Source organism: Sebastes umbrosus, chromosome 5 (assembly GCF_015220745.1).
Source record: "Sebastes umbrosus isolate fSebUmb1 chromosome 5, fSebUmb1.pri, whole genome shotgun sequence".
NCBI classification, from domain to species: domain Eukaryota; kingdom Metazoa; phylum Chordata; class Actinopteri; order Perciformes; family Sebastidae; genus Sebastes; species Sebastes umbrosus.
Window position 1 is genome coordinate 24,368,375 of NC_051273.1, and position 15,513 is coordinate 24,383,887.

A 15,513-nucleotide genomic window follows, 5' to 3' on the forward strand; every position below is an offset into this window, starting at 1 on the left:
TTTGCAAAAAGTGTGTTGCAGAATTGCAAACAAAGTCGAGGCAGATAATGTGTTTGTACTTGCGGTGCCTTTGTTTAAGTCACGGTTACAAAAGTTGAGGTTTTGATGTCTAAGCATTTACTTTCAGTGTGAAAGCAGAAAAACTGTACAGTATGTCAGTCTGGATGAAAGTGATGCACTGACAGATCTTGCCATGCTGCTAGTATGGCTACAAACAAAATAAAAGAGAGTAATGGAGCAGTTAACTGATCAAACAAAATAAGTTCTAAAAAGTCCAAACAATTAAAAGAAAATCACTTAATTTTAGTTTTAAGGGGGATAGGGGGGACAACTTGTGACCTCAGTATAACTAATACAGCCCTGCTATTAATTTATTATTGACAATAAGGGTAAATTAGTATTAAATATGATCCTCAAAATGGTCACAGGAATGGGGAATAATGAAGGGGTCAAATCAGATACATACTGTATCTGCCAGTATTCATGCACTGAATGGGGAAGTTTAGAGTGTGTGTATATATACAGTGTATATATATAATAATAATAATAATAATACATTAATTTGTTTTTAATAAGAACAAACAAACATAAACATGCCAGGGGTCAATATGAATAAATAAATAAATAGTGATTTAAGTAAAAACATTAAATTGGGACTAAAGTCTCACCTTATTACTAGCCTTTTTGTTTTATGCTGAAGTTAGTCTAAATATATAGTTCCATGTCTTTCTTTAAAAAATGAAAGTGAGGTTTTACTTTCGAATATTTACATTTATAAATGTGAAACTTTGCAACAATGATAATGAGATTGATTAGAAAATACTCTCTCTCATATATATTGTGTTGAACCTTAAAAAAAAAAGTTCAAATTACAGATAATATTTTACAAGATAAATCTACAAATATCTTGCTACAGTTTACGAGTATGTATATATTTCCAGAACAGATAAGACAATAGTGTTGTAACAGAGCCTTGAGGGACATGCTGCATGGTGTGACAGCCTCTCTGCTTCATGATTGGTTTATCTACATTCTAGAATTCGGAACAGTTACTTGTTGGCCAATGAGCGTGAAGCGTTGGCGCAGCGTCCCGCCCCTTTCGCAATATGAACCAATCAGCGTGCAGCAGAGGAGGAGCCGACCGAGCACCTAGAAACGCTCACCCATAGGAGTAAAGGTCCATGGAACAGTCCATGTTACACTAAAAGATACTTTGAGTTCTGAGAACCGCACACTGACTCCGATTAACGATGGATCCGCTGCTGTATTTAGCCGGTGTGGTGGTTTTGTTCCTGCTGTGGATCAAAGTTAAAGGTCTAGACTATGTGATTGTTCACCAGCGGTGGATCTTTGTGTGTTTGTTCCTGCTGCCGCTCTCTGTTATATTCGATGTGTACTATTATGTGCGCGCGTGGCTCATTTTCAAGATGTGCTCTGCGCCCAAACTGCACGACCAGCGCGTGCGAGACATCCAGCGACAGGTGAGCCAGCTGTGACTGTGTCTGCGTGCACAGGTGTATGTGTGCACAGGTGTGTCTGTGTGTGCAAGTTGATGGTTATTCTCATTTATTCTTAATTTTAATATATAGCCTAGGTCATAGATAGATAGATAGATAGATAGATAGATAGATGTACTTTATTAATCCTAAATTTGAAAATTATTGGACAGGAATAGTATATAAAATGTACATATCAACACTAGGCAAGGCAAGGCAGCTTTATTTTATATAGCACATTTCAGCAACAGGGCTATTCAAATTGCTTTACATAAACATTCAAGAACATTGCCACAAAGTGCAAAAGAACTTTAAGACATATTAAAACAGTTATAAAAACATTAAAGATTAGAAAATAAAAACAAGCTAAAAATAAAAGCTAGGGTAGAAGCTAAAATAGAATATAACACAAGAGTAAAAGCTATAGTGCAGTATAAGATCATTATCTGGTTTAGAAATGTATTTTGGTACTAAACCATTTAGTGCTAGAGAAATTTATCTATAGAATACAAAATATAAAGAATATTGGAATACACTATTAATATACTATTTTTATATATATATAATATAAAGTATAAACATAGAATAACATACTGTATACATTAACAAAGTGTGCAAAAGAGAAGCAAACACCATGAAAAAGTTATGGTTCTAGCTCCAACCCAATGGAGTTCTCAGAATCACCTTTATTGGCCAAGTATATGTACACTTACAATTAATTATTTGCAATGTACTTGTACACAGACGTAGACATAACAGCTAAGAACAAGGACAACAAAGCTGCACAAATAAAGGTAAAGAATAGACACAAGTCTTGTACACAAGTATGTAAGTAATATTATAAATATTAGGACTGTCAATCGATACTAAAATACTTTTTACTTTGCATGCACACAGACAGTAGCTAACATTTAGTTTGAACAGAATCAGAAATACTTTATTGATTCCCGAAAGGGAAATTAGGACGTTACAGTCGCTCTTATATATAAAAACATAAAGAAAATAAGAAAAATAGAAATAAGGGATTATGTAAATCATGTACATAATGCTACACAATATATGTAGAGTAATATAAAAATAATAATAAAAAAAAATATGTGCAAATATGTGCATCAAACACATACAATATATAACCACAGTGTTAAAAAAAAACCCAATAATAATTTAAAATTGAATAAAAATATGCTGGGAAGTGGGATCTATTAAGTGTGTTAAATCTAAATGCAAGAATAGTATAAATACGATTTAAATAACAATATTACTTCAGTATAAATGTAGTATTAATACCAGAGTATTGCGCAGTTGAATTGTTGCACAAATTATTGTTCAGTGAAGTTAAAGCTTGTAATTAATTATCAAAATGTACATTTTCTTTAATTAACCACCAATATAGAACCTCAGTCTCACTAAAACATTAAAGTCATGGCTGTCATACATTATTATTTGTTTTTACAGCTTTTATAATTCCAATATCTGATGCTAGTCATGTTGAGACAGACACCTAATACCTTGATTCCTCAAAGGATTTGATCAGGAGAGAAGAATCTGACATTTATTCCCTGTGTTATGTATTCAGGTGCGCGAATGGAAGAAGGACGGCAGTAAGACCTACATGTGTACAGGTCGACCCGGCTGGCTCACCGTCTCTCTCCGAGTGGGGAAATACAAGAAGACCCACAAGAACATCATGATCAACATGATGGACATCCTGGAGGTGGACACAGAGAGGCAGGTAGGAGGACTCAACATCCCATCAGCCTCAGCTTGTGTTTAGTGCTCATTAGCATCAGGGCTGGGCGATAATGCAACACGATAAATAATCGTCTTTCAATGGAATCATATCAAGATATCGTGATACGTCGTCTAAATTGATAATAACAAGCACCTACTAATTCAAATTTCTGGAAATATAATTTTTTTTCTCTGTTTCACTTGAAACTGTTTGTTTTGCACTAAAGTTCTTAATTAAATGAGAAAATACTTTTCATTTATCAAGTATTTAATTCACACAAAAACATCTGCATGTCAGCATGCTGACGTTAGCATTTAGTGCAAAGCACCACTGTGCCTATAAGCATGGCACGGAGCTGCTAGCATGGCTGGAGACTCTTTAGTCTGGTTAAAGTTTTGTCCATCATTTACTTTTATTATGATAACTTTGTACTCATGAAAAGTAACTGCTGACATCGTAAACGGAGACGTCGTTTCAACAGGGCAATAAAGACGAGGACTCAGAAGATAGGACTAAACAAGCCAACAGCCAGATGTGGCAGAAATACTCAGATCTTATATACCACAGTGTATAAATTCTCGGTTACAATTAAAAGTCCTGCATTCAAAATTTTACTTGAGTTAAAGTTCATTGATGCATAAATGTGTTAGCATCACTGATGTTGCAGCTAGTAAAGTCGGAGCTACTTGTAACTACTTTATATACTGTTTGGCAAAATAACCTGTGATAATATTTCATATTTGTTTGTTTTTTATATTTTGCATTAATCATCTAAATCTGCAAAGTACCTAATAGCTAAAATTGTCAAATAAATGTAGTGCAGTAAAAAGTACAATATTGTATTGCCTTACAAAATGTAGTGGAGTACAAGTGTGAAGGAGCATAAAATGGAAATACTCAAGTAAAGTACAAATACCTCAGAATTGTACTACTTGAGTAAATGAAGCCTACTTAGTTACATTCCACCATTGCCAACAGACAGCCTATTTAAAACAGTTTATTTAGGGACACTTTACTTAATAATTGTACTGTTTACTAGTTTTTTCTAATAAAGACGTTTGGCTAACCTGAGGGTTTGTAACCCATTTGTGCAACTAAAAATCTTCAAAATCGGTCAAACCGTTTGGCTGTAATGTGAGTTTTTCTTATCATACTATATCTAGTCTTTGGTCACATGATGGGACGACTGTGTTTTTGTCTATATATTTCATTATATTTTAGGAAAGAACAGTCCTATCATGTGCCCAGAAACTAAATATAGTATGATAATAAAATGTCTGTATCTCAGAAATTACAAAGAGCACAATCAAGTATTTGGTTTCTATGACCTAATAACAAGTTGAATATCAAAGATATGCACAAGGTGTAAACAAAGGTCATAGGGAAGACATTTAATAAACACAATATTAGCGTTTTTGTCCTTATTTTTCAAACATCATGACTTTAACTATTGATAAAGGTGATTTTTTTATGTGATTTAAAAAGACTTTAGAGGAATCAGAGCAATGTTTGTGTCATTTTTCCTTATCATACTAAATACAGTCTTTGGGTATCATCATCTGGCCACATTGTAATTCTGTTAAACAGTGGCGCCGTGTTCCCAGATCCCAGCATTTAACCTTGTATTATTATTTAAGCTGGGCAAGGCAACATTGGAGAAACCGGCAATAGTAAGCTACATTTTGAAAGTATCTAAGCAAAAAACCCAGCCCAGTTATGGCAACTCTTTTCCAATGAAAGTAGCAGCACTAGCTCCAAAAGTTGGTAAATCTAGCCAGAAAGTCAGCAAGTCAGCAACACTGACAGCCCATCCCTTCAGGTCTCCCTCGAAAGCCACTCCCCCAAAACTATCATGAACTATGGCAAACAATTAAAATATTTAATCATGTTTGTCCATAGTTAACATTGATTAATCACAAATTAATCACACATTTTGTATCTGTTCAAAATGTACCTTGAAGGGAGATTTGTCCAGTATTTAATAATCTTATCAACATGGGAGTGTGCAAATATGCTGCTTTATGCAAATGTATGTATAGATTTATTATTGGAAATCATTAACAACACAAAACAATGACAGATATTGTCCAGAAACCCTCACAGGTACTGCATTTAGCATAAATAATATGCTTGAATCATAACATGGCAAACTGCAGCCCAACAGGCAACAACAGCTGTCAGTGTGTCAGTGTGCTGACTTGATTATGACTTGACCCAAACTGCATGTGACTATCATAAAGTGGGCATGTCTGTAAAGGGGAGACTCGTTCACATCTCTGGAGGTCAAAGGTCAAGGGACCCCTTTGAAAATGGCCATGCCAGTTTTTCCTCACCAAAATATAGCGTAAGTTTGGAGCGTTAATGAACCTCCTTCGAGACCCTAGCTTTAAAAATGAGCCCGCTACAACCTAAAAATTGCAAGTAGTGTTAATGCGTTAAAGAAATTAGTGGCACTTAAATGATTTTGCGTTATCGTGTTTACTTTTACAGCCTTAATCCAGCCAAAAAAACGAATCCAGTTTCGGCAATTCTTTTCCAATGAAAGTAGCTCGCAGCATTAGCTCCAAAAGACACAAAATCTAGTGAGAGAGTTGCGGAGTTTGCAGGCAGGCAGGATATAAAGAGAATTTCAGCAAATATATCAAAAAAGGTTTCTAAAATACATTACCAACCTGAGCTTTAACCAGTAGAAATGATGGCAACATGACAGAAATAAGACCAAAATTGTAATTAATCCGTTTTCACTTAAACTACTCCTCATTAAAATGTACCTGGCTGGGTTTTGTATTGTCAGCCTGATGGCGGATCTTTACTCTCAGTGATCTTTGTGTTGTAGGTTGTGAGAGTTGAGCCGCTGGCCAACATGGGTCAGCTGACCGCCCTCCTCACCTCTATTGGCTGGACGCTGCCAGTGCTGCCGGAGCTCGATGACCTCACTGTGGGTATGTCGTGCGTATTACTGAGGGGTTATTTTCTGGGGAATCATCATCTGTGGCTCTCGGGTTTCTAGAAATAGAGCGACGTACTGATGATTCCCACAGATTGTGCATCTCCTCCGTCAATCACTGCATCCTGTTTAGAGCACCAGCGACTTCTCTAATTGTGTTAGAGGATTGATGTTGTAGCTCAAAAGATGAAACTGGGAGGAAATGGCTGCAGCGTTGGAAGCACCCCCCCGGATCAGGTTTCATAATGGATTTCCTGATGCCATAAACTGCGCATCAACAATCTAATGTTTTCCCATCAGGCCGCGGTACATTCATTTATCCTCATGTCCACGCAGGCACATACTGTACATACTCTCCCTCCCAGCAGGCAGGCGCTGCTTTCTGCTTGTGTGTTTGCTCGCTGTTGGGTCTCACCTGGGAAGATATTGAATTACAGATCTTTTTATTCTCTCTCTTCTCTCTCAGGTGGTCTGGTGATGGGTACAGGCATTGAGTCATCCTCTCACATTTACGGGCTGTTTCAGCACATCTGCGTCGCATTTGAGCTGGTTCTAGCTGACGGCAGCTTAGTGCGCTGCACTGAGGTGAGTACTGAGTGTGTGTTTGTGTGTCCAGGGGCCTGTATCATGAAGTTTTTAGTTTTTTTTTGGGGATCACAAAGTTGGCTCACGTTTAACCAGGGATCACCATGGTAACATCTTCACCATCACAACAGAGTAATCATCACTTGATCACTTTTTTCCTGCTACAGCAACCTAATTATGCCTCCACGCCTTCAATGTGTCCGTATCATTCTTGTGAACTCAACAGGACACTGGTCACTGTGACCTCACAAAACACGTTTTTTGGCCATAACCAGTGGGCAGCTCCAGGTCTGAGAAGTGAAGCCAATGCTGAAGTGCCTTAAACCTGCATTCTTTCTAACAGCCAGCAGGGGGCGACTCCTCTGGTTGCTAAAAGAAGTCTGCTTGTATAGAAGTCTATGAGAAAATGAGCCTACTTCTCACTTGATTTATTACCTCAGTAAACATTGTAAGCATGAGTTTATGGTCTCAATCGCTAGTTTCAAGTCTTCTTCAAAACAGCATGATGTTCATTTAGTAAATTATGGTCCCATTTAGAGTCAGATAGACCATAAAGCAGGGAATGCTTTAGGGCGGGGCTACCTTGTGATTGACAGGTCACTACCACGGCGTTGTCCAGTCTGGAAGTTTGTCTTATTCTGCGTTTGGTCTTGTCACTTCTGGTTGCAAAAAAACAAGATTGCGATGGCCAAAATGTCGAACTTGAGGCTTCAAAACGGCAGTCCTCAAACTATGGTATTGTATGGTAAGTCTATGACCAAACTGAAGCGCAGAACTCCACCAAGGTGCCTGACTTTAAAAACAGATCACAGCTCACAGCTGGCGGTACCGTGAGGTGGTCGGCTTATTATTAACACGGTGTGTTTCCGTGTAACGTATCGACGGATGCCTCTCTCATTCAGCAGCCTTGTTATGTCAGCTCCCGCTGCGACTCGGAGTCTTGCCACACATCCACACACGTATCTCTCTGCTCTCAGAAGAAGGCGGTGTCACGAGTCATCAACGCGTCATCAAATCCATCGCGAACTTTTGGAGTAATCCTGCTAACAGACTGACAGACAAACAAACAAACAAACCAATGCCGGTGAAAACATAACATATGACAATTTCACACAAATGTCTGACAGGATAAAATGATGAAGTGATGACATTTTGGACAGACATGGATGTAAACTGCGACTTGACTGGCTGGCGGAGGCATTCAACCACGAGACGGTAATGCTAGTCTCGCCTCAGGGTTATCACCATTTCATCTCATATTCAAGTTTTCCACTTGTGGTTCCGATGCTTGTAATTAAGAATTCTCTGTCCACTCTGTGTTTTCTGATCTCACGTCCCCCACTAATAATTTTCACACAGTCCCTAACCTAAAGAGATGCAGACTTGGTTGAGCTTGTGATACAGGCCCCCTTATTTCTGCTCCAACATGTTGTGTAATTGTCGCACCAAGAAAAACAAGAAGAGCGGTCTCCTTATGGATGAAATGGTCGATGATGTGAGGTTTGCTAATGGCTCAGTTGTCAACGCCAACAGCCTAACGTTAGAAACCCGGAAGGCCGAGACCACATTCGTAACCGCAAATGTTCCTTAGACGTGCATTCAGTTTGTTCTTGTTCAAATACATTTTTTTTTCTGTCTCCCAGGAGGAGAACTCGGACCTGTTCCACGCCGTCCCGTGGTCCTGTGGAACTCTGGGGTTCCTGGTTGCAGCTGAGATTAAAATAGTCCCCGCTAAACCCTGGGTGAAGCTGAGCTATGAGCCGGTCAGAGGGCTGGAGAACATCTGCAAACGCTTCACTGAAGCGTCGGAGAACAAACAGAACACGTTTGTGGAGGGCCTCCAGTACGGTCGGGACAGCGCCGTCATCATGACGGGAACGATGACTGACCATGCTGAGCCTGATAAGGTGAGCTGTTTCGGACTTGTTTTCACATGTTTTATCAAGCCTCTCTACTCCACTCTTTACTGGACCAATTTCAAAAATTGTTGTCCCCCTTAGTCACTTAAAACATGGGAAAATAACCTCAAACTCAAATCTGAGGGAATTTACCTGGAAAAACATTTTACGATTTTTTATAACTCCAAAACTCAAAGAGTCACAGAGTAACAAACCTGAGCTCGGTCAGTGTTGGAGATTGTGTGGTAATATGTCTGCTAGTCATTTTCACATCTTTTGGGAATGCCCTAATATTTCTTCTTACTGGTTAGATGTTGTCGCCGCGATCAGATCAATAATTAGCTCAGAGCTTGATTTTAACTTCGGTGTTATATATTTGGGAAATGTACCAACCGGGCAGAAAAAGCAGGACAGATATTTACTACAGATACTTTTAGCTGGCAGTAGGACATTCTGGGTCTCTAAGGAACCACAGCATACTGCTATGTAACATAGCTTCTTTTCTTTTCTTTTTCTTCTTTTTTCTTCTCTTCTAAATGTATATAATGTCATATGATGTTAAGCATTTCACCTCACTCATGATGACCCTGTTTGTCTTATGTTGTCTGTATTGTTTTTGTTTGTTTTTGTTTGTTTTTTTGTTATAAAACAACAAAAAATAAAGTATAAAAAAAAAAAAACATGGGAAAATTTGTTCCAGGTTGAAAAATACCAAAGTTACCCTTTAACCTCCATTTTCCCTCTCTGACTTCAGATTAACAGAATCGGCCTGCACTTTAAACCCTGGTTCTTTAAACACGTGGAGGGCTTCCTGAAAGGCGACCACGCTGGAGTTGAGTACATCCCTCTGAGGCAGTACTATCATAGACACACACGCAGCATCTTCTGGGAGCTTCAGGTACTCACACACACACACACACACACACACACACACACACACACACACACACACACATGTAGAGACTGTTTCCATGAGCCAGATATTAGCTCGTCATCATCTTATCAACTCCTTGCTCACTTCTCTTTATTACACTCTAATGCTCTTTCTCTGTCACACACACACATACACACATTTTGTACTCACATATACACGCATACATACACACACACACACACACACCATTAGCCATTAGTGAGAAGGGCTTGGCATCCTTTCTTTTTCCGTAACAGTAAATGGTCTGATGAATTATGCATGGTATTGGTTTGACAGAGGCTCGCTCTGGGCTTTTGGGCGCTCTCTGTTTTTGTTGTGTAGACGGCTCAGAGGAGAGTCAGACAGAAATGGGGCCGACCGACGCTTTGATTACATCGACAATTTGAGATACACGTCGTTGATGTGTTGGAGATGTGAGAGAGTGTTTGGCGCTGGTTGGAAGGTTGTGGCTGCCCTCTGCTGGAATATAATATAATATAATATAATATAATATAGGAGTGCAACTGGATGGTATCGGTGTCTCATCTATAGGGCTGCAAATAATAATTATTTTCATTATCGATTTAATCTGATGATTATTTTCTAGATAAATCAATTATTTTGTTCCATAAAATGTAAGAAAATAGTGAAAAATGTCCATCCCAGTTTCTCATATTCCAGGGTGATGTCTTGTTTTGTCACTCCAAAACCCAAAGATATTCAGCTTTGTTGTTGTTTGTCTTTCGGCTGCTCCCGTTAGTGGGTCGCCACAGAGGATCATTGATCCGCACATTGATTTGGCATAGGTTTTACGCCGGATGCCCTTCCTGACGCAACCCTCCCTCCCTGTGGGAGGAAACCGGAGAACCCGGAGGAAACCCACACAAACACGGGGAGAACATGCAAACTCCACACAGAAAGGCTATGCCCAAAGATATTCAGTTTAATGTGATATAAAACAGAGAAAAGCAGGAAATATTTCTGCCATTTTTCTTACTTTAATGATTAATCGATTATCAAAATAGTTGACGATTATTTTTCTTTCAACAGTATATAATGGAAAACAAAATGCTTTGGATTCATGTGATTGTAATATAAAATGTTAAGGGACTGTATAAAAATGATTTGGGTGGGGAGGGGGGCTAAACATAAGAGATGTGTAACTGGATTGTATCAGTGTCTCATCTATAGAGCGGCAACTAATGATTATTTTCATTATCGATTAATCTGACGATTATTTTCTAGATTAATCGTTTGGTCCATAAAATGTCAGAAAATAGTGAAAAATGTTTCTCAGTTTCTCAGATTCCAAGGTGATGTCTTTAACTGTCTTGTTTTGTCGGTCCAAACCCCAAACATATTCAGTATAATGTGATATAAAACAGAGAAAAACAGGAAATCTCCGTATTTGAGAGGCTGAAAAGAACTTTTTTCTGCCATTTTTTTCCTTGAAAAATGACTTTAACGATTAACTGATTATCAAAATAGTCGGCGTTTATTTTTCTGTCTATCGAGTAATCGATTAGTTGACTAATCGTCACAGCTCTACTCATCTACATTAAGCTGGAACAGGTATAGTAATTCAACAGTATAATATAGTAGTATAGTATAATGGAAAACAATATGCTTTGGATTCATGTTATTGTAATATTAAATGTTAAGGGACTGTATGAAAATTATTTGGGAGGGGGGGCTAAATTTTTAATTTCCTTGTATAAAAAGCCACAACCTCCACAGGATTAATTAACACTTTCTTTGGACTCTCCTCATCTTTTTGATCAATTGATCTCTTTTAAAAAAAATAATAAATCTCATAAGGGATGACTGAAATAAAATTAAAAATGGGGCAAGATTTTTTTTAATTAATTTTATTTTATGTTGTGAGTTATTTTGTGAGTCAACACCCTGATATTGTTCTGGATATATTAACATTGCTTATCCCGAGAGCAATGTTCATATTTGGCATCGGCATATGGCTTGATGAAAAGTTGACTTTCAATGTGCATATTGTTAATATATTGAACAAGCTTGAGCCAAAATTGGGCTTTTTTCATTTGCTTGCAACTTCATCCCCACTGGATTCTGCATAAAACGCTGCATTACGTTTTGTAATAAATGCAGGCTCACACACAATGATGATTATTGTCATTATCGTTTAATCTAGCAAATGTGAAAAAAACAGTAAAAAAAGATGTCCATCACTAATTTCCAGAAGCCAACATGACATCTTGAAAGTCCTTCTGATTTCTGACCAACAGCACAAAATCTAATTTTCAGTTATTTAAAACAGAGAAAGACAGCAGATCCTCACATTTGAGAAACTGAAATCAGCAAATAATAAATGACTTAAACTTATTATAGCTAGCTACAGCACAATGTATCATGGAGAGCCATTCTGGCATCATCTTTTAACCAGTTTGTGAACGTCTCTGTGTCTATTTGTGTCCTCTCTCCAGGATATTATTCCCTTCGGCAACAACCTGATTTTCCGCTGGCTTTTCGGATGGATGGTTCCTCCTAAGATCTCCCTGCTGAAGCTCACCCAGGGGGAGACCATCAGACGGCTTTATGAACAGCACCACGTGGTCCAGGACATGCTGGTCCCCATGAAGAATCTGCAGGCCGCCATCACGCGCTTCCACGAGGACATCGACGTACGACTCTTCATGTGAACGAAGCCACTAACTACCCCGCTGTTTATATTACATTCTCCTGATTGAACTCCTGCGTGTGTTGTGTGATTTCAGGTTTACCCTCTGTGGCTGTGTCCTTTCCTGCTGCCAGCGGGCAGAGGGATGGTTCACCCCAAAGGTCAAGAGGACGAGCTGTATGTGGACATTGGGGCTTACGGAGAGCCTAAAGTCAAACACTTTGAAGCTAAAGCATCAACACGTCAGCTGGAGAAGTTTGTTAGAGATGTGCACGGGTAAGTCTCAAATAGCACCTGAAATTTAGCTTTCGTAACTAAGGTGGTATCTTTGTGATCAGTAGCGCTGTCCTCGACCAAAGAAACTCTTAGTCGACTAACGCTCATACGATTTTGTCGAAAAATCGATTAGTTGAACAGATCTTATAAACTGAATCACACAAAAGCACCACTTTAAATCTCGTGTTTAGCAGAGATGTGCTCAGAAGTTTTTTGAAATAAGTAATTCAGTATAAAAAAATGACTAATCAGTTAAAGAAATCTTAGTCGATTAAAACCAAAACGACCGATTAATCGACTAATGGACTAAGACGGGGTGTATTGAACCATCTCATTTGCATAATTACGCAGAAATGCTTGAAGAAATGTGTAAAGAGAAGAATACAGAAATAAGTTTGGGGTGAAATGCAAAGGGAAAAACGTGCATAAATAAATAAATGCATAAATACATAAGTAAATACATAAATTTAAAAATAAATATAAAATGAATGCAAAAATAAATAAATACATTTAAACATAAATACATCACTAAATAAAAGGGAAAAAGTAAACAGAAGAGTAAATAAATAAGGGAATTAATAAAAAGATAAATAAATAAAGAAGCAAATTAAAACAGAAATATCAATTTATGTCACATTTTTATCTGTTAATTAATGGCTACATTTATTTTCAATATTATTTTTGCGACATTTAATGACATATATTTATCGACATTTATTTATTTATTTATTTATTTTGGCAGGTTCCATCCTCCATAGGGGCTTTAAATCTTGTGTTTACCAGAGATGTGCTCTTAAGTTTCTTGGAAATAAGTCATTCAGCATGAAAAAAGCATACAAAATGAGTACTAGTAATGACAACGATTAATAAAGCTGAAAATATGTATATAAATATGTATACACTGGTGCATACAAAATATAATGCCATTTGCATTCTTGCATTACATGTGCCATGTTCCTCCTGCAGGTTTCAGATGCTGTATGCAGATGTGTACATGGACCGAGAGGAGTTCTGGGAGATGTTTGATGGACAGCTGTATCACAAACTGAGAGAGGAACTGGGCTGTAAGGAGGCCTTCCCGGAGGTTTACGACAAAATCTGTAAATCTGCCCGACACTGACCTCCATCGCTGGTACATGACCTCATAGCCCCGAGTCACAGATACACCGAGGCATCGTCTACAACTCACGTTTGCTGACTGCTTGGTATGTTTCAACAAAAACAAAAAACTGTTTTACACTGTCGCGGGGTTCTATGTCAAAAACTCCGTGCAACATGAAAAACACTGGCATAGTCGGAAAACGTTGTATTAATCCCTTTTTATTATGCCGGCCTCCCAAAGTGCAATCATTGCTTACTATTTACAAAAAGTGAAAAATAGAAAATAAGCTATGTACAAAACATCAAATAGTACTGAAAATCGAGTTCCTCAATAACTCCATGATTTCTTTCAGAATAGGCAAAAACAATCCAAAAATACAATCTATATTTTACCTTCCTGAGTGTGACCTTCTCTGTCAACACTTCAAGATCAGACTCAGCTCAGCTGGCCATATTCCTTACACAGAAAAATAACAATTAACATTATTTTTGGCCTGAGGTGATGTGTGTGCGCTGCCCACAGTCAGTGACGGCTACTCCGTCACATACACAAAGATACATCTCAGAATTTGATAAAAATTGCTTGAAAAATAAGGCAGACTTTTATTTTCAGTCTGTAAAAATTCCATCAAACAAAGGAAAAAACACATGGAGGGAAAATCATCCTCTGCATTCAGTTACACTGCTCACCACATGCCTGGTGCTGCTCTTTTTTACCACTCTCTTTTTCAAACTCTACTTTCACACATGGTCATATAACCTAACAGCCCGCCTTTCCAGTTCAAACTGGCTTATCAGGCGAATGCTGCCATCAGCTCAGACTGGAGACACCTGCAGTAAGAACCTGGGAAATCAGAGCACACCTGATTACACTTGGAGCCACTCAGTCCCTGTCAGTCAATTAACCCCTTAACTACCCACATAAGGAAAAACAAAGATAACTGTGATCAACCCCACTTGGCTTTACCAAACAGTTACTGAGGGAGTTGTTGCTTCCTCACACTTAACACTGATTTCACTTTATTTAAATAACAGAATTGAATAACTTTTTGTGTTTGTTTGTCTCTGTGTGATCTGAAAGGCATCATAACCAACCAGTGACTAACCCAAATAACCAACTATTTCTTAATTGGACAGTTTCAAAATATGTTTTAGATACAACTGTAGATATTAATAATAATTTTTTGACCAGTTACAATTCCAAGCCAACATATACACAATGTAATTTTGGCTAGAAGCAATTCAAGTTTCAAGTTTCTTTATTTATGAGATGCACAACATTTCCAACAAAGCAGTCGTTGGCAGTGAAGATCTTGGATCTCAGGTTCCCTTAAACAATGCTCATTAAATATTTATATGAAAAAGGAAAACCACACAATTTAGAGTGAAACGAGAATCTAAGACATAAAATAGTGCAAGTAAATAAAATATAGGGTTTGAATACGAACATAAATATATAGAGAATATACAAATTCTATTAAATTATGTTTAATGATATCTTCAATTAATTTCTCACTTGTGAAAATGTTGAATTCTTGATATCAATAATTTCTTACTCGTGGAAATGTTCATTATAGATGTCTGTAACTTAATAACAACTGGTCAACTTTTACCATTGACTTTTATTCAAACTCAATTACAGATATCTATAATTCAATTGTGACGTGTTATAATTCCAAGTCAATATATTCATAATGTAATTCTGACTGGTTGCAATTCAAATAAATGCTATGTGTTTTCCTTACTTCTGTTATTGTTTTTTTTAACACGTGTCTTATCATTTTATTATTGGTCAGCTGTTGGTTTTAACTATGATTTGTTTTTATTTTATTCTTTTGGTTTTAATTCACATGTCTTATTAATTCTTACTGGTTGGTTGCTGATCTTATTTATTTTAATTTTCATTCCTACTTCT

General features: G+C 37.5%; 1 protein-coding gene across 2 annotated transcripts; it reads left to right on the top strand.

Moving 5' to 3' along the window:
- The first annotated feature begins 1,199 nt into the window (after nucleotides 1-1,199).
- dhcr24 (24-dehydrocholesterol reductase) lies at nucleotides 1,200-14,183 on the top strand. Of its 2 annotated transcripts, XR_005207087.1 has the most exons (10): nucleotides 1,200-1,481; nucleotides 3,073-3,228; nucleotides 6,065-6,170; nucleotides 6,642-6,760; nucleotides 8,404-8,667; nucleotides 9,413-9,556; nucleotides 12,028-12,225; nucleotides 12,319-12,497; nucleotides 13,464-13,732; nucleotides 14,145-14,183. XR_005207087.1 is itself a non-coding variant. In XM_037771260.1 (9 exons), exons 1-9 carry the CDS (start codon nucleotides 1,251-1,253, stop codon nucleotides 13,615-13,617), a joined length of 1,551 nt encoding a protein of 516 aa, XP_037627188.1. In that variant the 5' UTR covers nucleotides 1,200-1,250; the 3' UTR covers nucleotides 13,618-13,737. The 2 variants fall into 2 exon arrangements, 1 of the variants encoding a protein (XP_037627188.1); XM_037771260.1 differs by lacking the exon at nucleotides 14,145-14,183 and having other exon boundaries at nucleotides 13,464-13,737.
- Nucleotides 14,184-15,513: the final 1,330 nt, after the last annotated feature.

Coding starts and splice junctions, on each gene's coding strand:
- dhcr24 (XM_037771260.1), top strand. CDS start 1,251: ATGGATCCGCTGCTGTATTTAGCCGGTGTGGTGGTTTTGTTCCTGCTG. Junction 6,171..6,641: donor GCTCGATGACCTCACTGTGG/GTATGTCGTGCG, acceptor CTTCTCTCTCAG/GTGGTCTGGTGATGGGTACA. Junction 8,668..9,412: donor ACCATGCTGAGCCTGATAAG/GTGAGCTGTTTC, acceptor CTCTGACTTCAG/ATTAACAGAATCGGCCTGCA.